At 30.6% G+C, this 8,021-nt stretch overlaps 1 protein-coding gene across 1 annotated transcript; it reads right to left on the bottom strand.

Annotated features, from left to right (window-relative positions):
* Positions 1–401: 401 nt before the first annotated feature.
* LOC100802109 (probable WRKY transcription factor 3) lies at positions 402–4,636 on the bottom strand. Its single transcript, XM_006583894.3, has 4 exons — positions 4,043–4,636; positions 1,528–2,117; positions 1,281–1,439; positions 402–831 (listed from the first exon to the last, which is right to left on the bottom strand). The coding sequence occupies exons 1-4, from the start codon at positions 4,607–4,609 to the stop codon at positions 546–548; spliced, it is 1,602 nt and encodes a 533-aa protein (XP_006583957.1). The 5' UTR covers positions 4,610–4,636; the 3' UTR covers positions 402–545.
* Between the last annotated feature and the right edge of the window lie 3,385 nt (positions 4,637–8,021).

Below are 8,021 nucleotides of genomic sequence, written 5' to 3'. Positions count from 1 at the left end.
TAACCCCGAAATTGGGAGAGAGATAAAGAGTGATTTTTCTCTGGGTTCCAAGTGAGTGAAAAACTTGCGATAAAAAAGGAGTGCAAAATTTATCAAGGTCTATCATGTCTCTAGTACCAGTGGCTAAACCATTCAAAAGACCAATTTTGTAGGAACAATTTATAAAGGGATTTATAAAATTGGGGGGACCAAATGTGTGAATTAAATTAAAGAGGACCAAAATTAAAATTGGAGTAAAACTGAGGGACCAAAAATGTAATTTTACCTACAAAAAATGAAACCTTTACCGGAAACCACTTAGACGTTGACACGTGGCATTGACATGTGACAGTCAACGTCTGAGATTAACGGTCAATGTCCAAATCGGACTTCCAGGACCAATTTTGCAGAAATTTATAAAATTGAGAGACCAAATTTGTGAATTAAATTATAGGGGGACCAAATCCGTAATTGGAGATAAAGTGGGGGACCAATTTTACAATCTTGCCTATTGTATATATGTCGAATTATGAGAAAAAGATAGATTAGACTATGAACTAAGAAAACTATGTTATCTGCTCTTCCTTCAATCTTAGACTTCCCAAAGGTCGCTGTTCATTCCCCCGAACACCCCTACTGCTGAAACTATGCTTGTCGTCGGGTATGGCAATATTTTGTGCTTTTAGCTGTGATGCACTATTGTTGGCAAGTGTGTGGCTATTAGTCTTAGCTACCGGCACATCATGATTGTGTTTTCCTTCGTATGTTGTTAGGACAGCTTTAGGATCCATTGAAGCCCTCTCAACATGCTTCCGAACATTGCAACCTTGGGTTGCACATTTGTAATAGCTCCTACATATCATAAAAACATGCATCACCTTCTTTTCCTAGACAAGTCAAACAATAAAAAAGCAGAATAGTGGGAAAATTCGTGGAAATGTACACCATAATATATGGAGTATCATAATCTGAGTATGGTGAATAATTAAGCATTATGGGAATCAAATTTCTTGAAAGCTGTTATGGACAATGTTAGGAAATACAAGCTGATTAAAAAGGTGGGAGATACCTTCATTAACGATTCACAATCTAACAATTTAAATGAACTTTCATCATATCTAACTTAATGCCTTAAAACATTAAAGTATGAGGTCATCTCACTTGTATGTTGTTCAACTTGTTTATTCGTACTCAATCGTGTCTTCTTCTCTCATACTTGTTACTTTTAGCAATGATATTGCTCATCCATAATTATTACTTAAATATAAGCAATCAAAGTGTAGGGAGAAAACCAATATCACCTTGGATATGGGTTGCCTTTGACAACTTTCTGCCCATATTTGCGCCATCGATATCCATCATCTAAGAGATCCACTTCACTTGTTGTTTGCACAATGATTCTAGTCTCTGCTACAGTTCTATGTAAAGAGGCTGGATCCTGGAGCCTGACTTCTGTGTTTCTGCAGAATCATAAAACTTTCCAACATCACATAAAAGCAAATAATCACCCCAGTATGAACAGGTTTACACGAACTAATTAACCCTTACCTTCTCTTGGCATCAGGTTCATCATTTTTCTCATCTTCTTCACTTTCATGATCACCTACTTCCTCACTATCACTTGTTCCTGACCCATGTTCACCTGTTGCCTGACTAGATTCTAGATCCATCTTAGACACTGAATTTATATTCGAAGTCTGTGTTTCTTTCGTGATCTTATTGGGATGAGGACGTTGATGATTGTGCTCTCCTTTATAGATAATTGCAGTCACATGACCTTCAAGAGAACGCTCAAGTTTTTTCTTGACAGGACAATTTGGATGTGTGCATTTGTAATAACTTCTTGAGAAGTCTCTACCTTTCACATGTTTTTGCCCATACTTCCTCCAATTGTAGCCATCATCATTAGGCTTATCAGCATTCACAGAAGAAGACTGCAATTTTTGTTCAGAGTGAGAATAATGAAGGGATTCTTTCACCCTAGTACTGGATCCTGTAGGAAACTGTGTCAAAGAGGTAGCAGACACTGCTGATATAGAGAATGGATGTTCAGAGTGAATTTGCACATTGAAGTGGGCTGGCACAGCCTGAGATGTGATCTGTGCTAGCATCTGCTGGTGTGTCATTCCAAATTGACCCTACATTACATGCTTTATAAGTCAAATTGTCAAGAGAATAAGGAAAGAAAATACTTTAGTTATAATAATGTTATCTTGCCAAAAAACCTTGGCTGTATTTTGCTGCATCACTTATCCTTTCATATTATGTTTTTCACTCATCCTTAATTTCATTTACAACAAGTGTATGTACATCTATCATCGTATCCTTTCATATTAGTTACTCATAGACCATATTTCAGCCAAAAGATTAGGTTGGAAGAAGTAATTCAGTTATGCTTTTAGAGAAATTATTACATAATTCAGATCATAATGCTTGTTGGTATTCATGTATGACGAAATCAAGTTTTATTAAATTTTTTATAAATTAAAAAATGACATGAAAATTAATTGAGATCATAGATAGATAATAATCTTAAATCATGTAGTAATTTCTCTTGTTTCTAGATAGGTGTCACACCAAATAAAAACATGTCTAAATAAATTTCTCCATAAATATTTCTAAGAAAAAATAAAAATAAAAATTAAAATTGAAATTAACTTCTTCATAGGTTAAAACTAACTTGTATAAAAGTTGATTTATAGAAACTTTTTTGTATTAACTTCTTCAAAAACTTATTTTTCACTTATGCATGAGTTAATTTTAATTCATGAAATTTTTTTTCTTTTCAAGGAAAAAATTATTTAAAAAAAAAACAACACCTCATGAATACCTTGTCAATAGCAAATACACGGAAGTTCAACCGTATATTCCTATAGTGGTAAATCTCCACCATAATAAAGATTTCCCCAAAAGGAATCCCATGCCCCTAATGAATGAAGTTTAAAGAACTCAAGAGTTGTAGATAGACAAAACTTTTATAATGAAAGTCATATTTATGAAAACCTATTCTCTAACTAGAAGTCTAGAATTCTAACGCAAAACCTATATAAACACACATTCTTATTAAATTTTATAGTGCAGCCAAGTCATTCGAAAGGTCCCCTTAAAAACCGGTTCATAAGGGGGTGGTCTACCCAGCTATATAAGCACTTATTATGTTCATGAATTATCCGATGTGGGACTATTCTTAACACGCCCCCTCAAGCCAGGGCTCGTCACCACAAAGCGAGGGCTGGCGGCACCCACCGGACAGAAGCAGAATATGGCTCTGATACCATATTAAATTTTATAGTGCAGTCAAGGCATCCGAAAGGTCCCCTTAAAAACCGGTTCATAAGGGGGTGGTCTACCCAGCTATATAAGCACTTATTATGTTCATGAATTATCCGATGTGAGACTATTCTTAACAATTCTAATCACTTTTCTTGATTTATAATTAATTTCATTAAATTAATTATACAAAAAACCTAGAACATCTAGAGTACATAATTACCAAAACTTTTAGAAAAATATTAATCAATGTCTTTAGAAACATTGATTAAAAAACTAAAAAGATAAATATTTTAATTGAAATGTATAGAATTATATTGCAGATGATTTTATTTATGTTATTATATAATTTTCACAATAAATATTTTTTTCTTTTTAATTCTTTAATCAATATCCTAAGAATAATGAGAAATAATTGCTAACTTTAGAACATGGATTTATATACAAACAAATATAACTAATTTCATACTAATTAAGAAAATTAATTTGATATTATTTAATTTTTTTAATCTCAATTAAGAAATAAAAATATTTTTAAAATATTTTTTTTATTAAAATTTGTCATCATGAATAAAAAAATTATTAAAAATAAAATTAAAATTGAATAAAAAATATTTTAAAAATAATAATATTAAAAAACCAATATTAATTAAATTTATTTATATTTAAATTCAACTTACAAGTTCATTTTTATGCTTATACATAACTTCGAGAGGGAGTATTGCAATTAGTGTAGTGAGTATTAATGAGTTGTTGGTACAAATATAGCAAAATGAGATTATTATTGAGTTACTTGAGGAGAAGGTGAATCGATGAACCCATGTGGAAGGGTGAACGGGGTGGTGGGCATGGGCGAGGGTGCGGTGGGGTCCACCATGGCGCCGCCGAGGAGCTCCGAGAACGACTTGCACTCATCGCCGTCGCCGAAGAAGCTCGAAAGCAGAGTCATGGGACCGAGGCCACCATACCTGCAGCTGAAAACGCTCTCCGTGGAGACGCGTGGCCGGAGAGTGGTTCCGTGACGCGCCGCCGTCGAGGGTGGCGGTGCTTGCTCTCCTGCTCCCTCTCCATTTCTACCGCCAACCATCCACTTCGAATGAACCAAAGACTTCAACTTTTTCTTCTTTTTGTTTTTCGTTTCTCTCTCTTTTCTCTGTGCCTTTCTTGTCTGGAAACTAAACTGAAACTCTAATGAAAAAGTATCAAACCTTTTTGTTGTTATACGATGATTCTGGTTGGTTAGTTGGTTTGATTTTTGGGTTTCGTGGATCTCAACTCTCGATTTCAGCAAAAAGTCCACCCCTCTGATACGGGTGGAAAGAAAAAATAAAAATACATGTTCCCCATTTTCTCTTCTCATTCGCGTATCAACAACATTATACTAGTATACTTCATTTTTTAATTGTATAATGGAACTTACTTCACGTCTCAACATAATAATTATCGCATGGTACGTTATTTTAGACGGACGAAGAAAAAATAATAAATAAATAATTTTATAAATTAATTTTTTATCATCATTAATTCATTTTTAAATTTTGTAATTCTTGATTAATTTATAAAATATATAAATGAAAAAATAACTAATATTACATCACAAAATTAAAATTAAAATTATATTGAAACAAAAAAAATTTCTTCCATAATAATTATAAGAGTAAATAGTCATTTTCTTCACTGAATATTTAGAGGACTGACAAATTCGTGCTCATGTTAAAAATTTAAATTTTAGTTCCTGAAAGTAAAAAAATGTGACAAATTTTTTTATCCCTCGTTTGTTGTCCTTAATGAAAGAGTTTACATAACACAAAGGGATAAAAATGTCACATGTCAACATAGCTAATGAATATGTTAGACCAAAATGTTAATAAGTTTTCATTAGACCAAAATGTCACTCAATTTCGATGGAACTAATTTGTTATATTTCAAATTTTGTTTCATTTCAAGATAAAATATAATTTAATCGTCATCTCCTCTCCCCTCCTTTTTTTATTGTTGCAAGTATAATATTACAATAAACATTTAAAAAAGGAAATAAAGCATAAATTAGAACAAACAATATTGATTAATAAACATAATATGTTAGTTACTCTTAAATTTGTAATTGTAATACTATGTTTATTAATCAATATTATGTTTATTATTATATTTGTTCTAATTTGTGTTTGTTTTCCTATATTTTTTAGGTGTTTATTGTAATGTTACACTTATAATAGTAAAAAAACGCGAGAGAAGATGAAGATTAAATTATATTTTATCCTTAAATGAAACGATATATGATCTGACAAATTAATCCAATGAAAACTTATTGATATTTTAGGCAAATGAAAACCTATCGATGCTTTGGTCTAATTTATTCCGCAATCATGTTGCTAATTATTTTTGTGACATTTTCATTCATTTGTGTCACGTAGACGACAAAAATTGACACATGGATAGATTTATCATACTTTTTTTATTTCCAGAGACTAAAATTTGAATTTTTATATTTCGAAAATGAATTTATCATCACTCCATACATTTAAAAAAGAAAATGACAATTTATCCTAATTATAATTGGACAAAAAGAGTATCATTTTCTTTATTTTATAAGTATAAAACTCAACCAGAAAAACATTAATTGGCAATTTAAGTAAAAGCCACATACAACTTGGTTAAAATATTTATTTTGGATTCACGTTAAAATAATTGAGAATCACGTTAAAATAATTTTTTAATTTTAGCTAAATAATGGTATGTTTAATTTTATGTCGAAGAGTTAATTATGAAACTAAATTTGATTATAAATTGAAGTAATTTTAGGAAATTTATATTGAAAAACATTATACGAAAATTTATTACTAACTTAGTATAAATTACATTGTTTCAAACTTAAATTACATAATTAGTTTCATTCAAAATAATTATGTACCCAAAACATAATTACTTTCATTCAAATTAATTATGTACCCAATACATTAGGGAGAAAGTTTTCTTAATCATCATCACTCATGTGTGAGTAAATTTGCACTTTAATTCCTAATATTGTATAAGCACATTTATTTTAATCCTTAATATTGATGAAAAATATAATAAAAAATTAATGTGAATGAAATTTTAATTATTAAAGTAAAAAAAAAACAAATAGAAAGAAAGTTGTATAAATTCGAGGACTAATTACAGCATCAGGTATTAAAATGAAAAAGTATTCTATGGAAGGTTCTCTTTCTTTCTCTCGTACGTTCATTTTACGTCCAAAAAACGGTAAATTATGGGTGTTTCTGATTACGATTTATGAGAGAGAAAAATAGAGAATGGGTCTAGCGTGTTGTAGGGTCATGAGAATTAGTGCATTGTCGATATTGACCCCGAAAGAATTTTGAAATTACTTGGGTTTGGTGGAGGTGCTCGAATGGTGTGTGGTGACGTGAGGGGCAGTTGCGAGAAGTGGATAGAGAAGTCAGTGACGTTGTGTTGTGTTTGTCTTTGCGAAGATAATAAAGACGAAACTCAAGTCAGTCAAGTCACAAAAACTGACAAACACCTTTTTTCCACTATAATACTCAGATAGAGGAGCTTTGCCGCCACAAATCATAAAGTTGAGATAATTTTTTTATTCATTTATTTTATTTCTATGAAATACATGTTTTATTTTAATCTTTTACAGGTTTTTTTATATTTAATTTTAATTTATGTATTTTTTTTATTTTAATTTTCGTTGTCACACAACCATGTTAATTGAAAACATAACACTAAGAGTTCATTGATTTATTATATTATCAAGAAATTTAAGAAGTCACTGGCATTGAATTTTTATTTTATAAATCATTGTTGAACATAGTTAAAAAATGAATAAATTATATGTGTCTTTCTCAAGGTTTAAAGAAATTATATATTTTTTCTTTTTTAAAACCTACACATGTTTTTTTTAAGATTTAAAAAAAGTTATGTATGTTTTTTTTTTTCTATTTTTAAAATTCACACAAAACCCTTAAATATTGTCTAAACATTTGACATTTACAAGTCATGTGTGTTGATAATTTTTGTTTAAAAAAACTAAAATATATTGTTCATCCTCATAAATATGAAAATGTTTAAAATTTATCATAGCAAAAAAAATTATCTTTTCGTACTCACAAAATTTAAATTTGTTACTTTTTTCCCAAAACTAGGTTCAAATATATCTAAACCTATATGTATGTTGTTGTAGAAAGTGTCAAGTTTTTCAAGTTTTTTACATCGTTTATATGTATAACCGATGTAGGAAAACTGAAAAAATTTGACATTTTCTACAATATCATACATGTAAGTTAGGATGTACCAAAACCTACATATAACTGATATAGAAAAGTTAAAAACCCGACACTTCTTACAACAACATACACATAGGTTCAGATGTACCCAAACTTAACTCCAAGCCAAAAAGTAATAGATTTAAATTTTGCGAGGATGAAAATAGACAAACTTTTTTGCAATTACAAATTCTAAACATTTCCCTATTTATGAGGACGAAAAAAATATTTTAGTCTTTTTATAATCCCCCGCGATGGAAAAAAAATATGGTACACTAAATATCAAATCTTTAAATCAACGATCAAGATAAGGAAAGACTACAATGGGATACATGCACCATTTTTTTTAAATCATGTCCCATTTACCAAACCCCGACAACCACTTCTCCCTCTCAACCTTAACTACTTTCCCTCTTTGTCGCTCCCTTCCCTCGTCGCAACCATCACCACCACAACCTTTTTCCTCTTCTCTAGCCATTCCCTCTGCCTTTCTTCCTTCTC

Source organism: Glycine max, chromosome 7 (genome assembly GCF_000004515.6).
Source record: "Glycine max cultivar Williams 82 chromosome 7, Glycine_max_v4.0, whole genome shotgun sequence".
In the NCBI taxonomy this organism is placed as follows: Eukaryota; Viridiplantae; Streptophyta; class Magnoliopsida; order Fabales; family Fabaceae; genus Glycine; species Glycine max.
Note: the sequence above shows the minus strand (reverse complement) of the source record. Positions and strands in the feature narration are given on the sequence as shown.

Bases quoted from the DNA above. Each gene is read 5' to 3' on its own strand.
- LOC100802109 (XM_006583894.3), bottom strand. From the start codon at position 4,609: ATGAGAAGAGAAAATGGGGAACATGTATTTTTATTTTTTCTTTCCACC. The intron at 1,440-1,527 runs GTAAGGGTTAAT...ATGATTCTGCAG, and splicing joins GAACCTGATGCCAAGAGAAG to AAACACAGAAGTCAGGCTCC. The intron at 832-1,280 runs GTGATATTGGTT...TATGATATGTAG, and splicing joins AAAGGCAACCCATATCCAAG to GAGCTATTACAAATGTGCAA.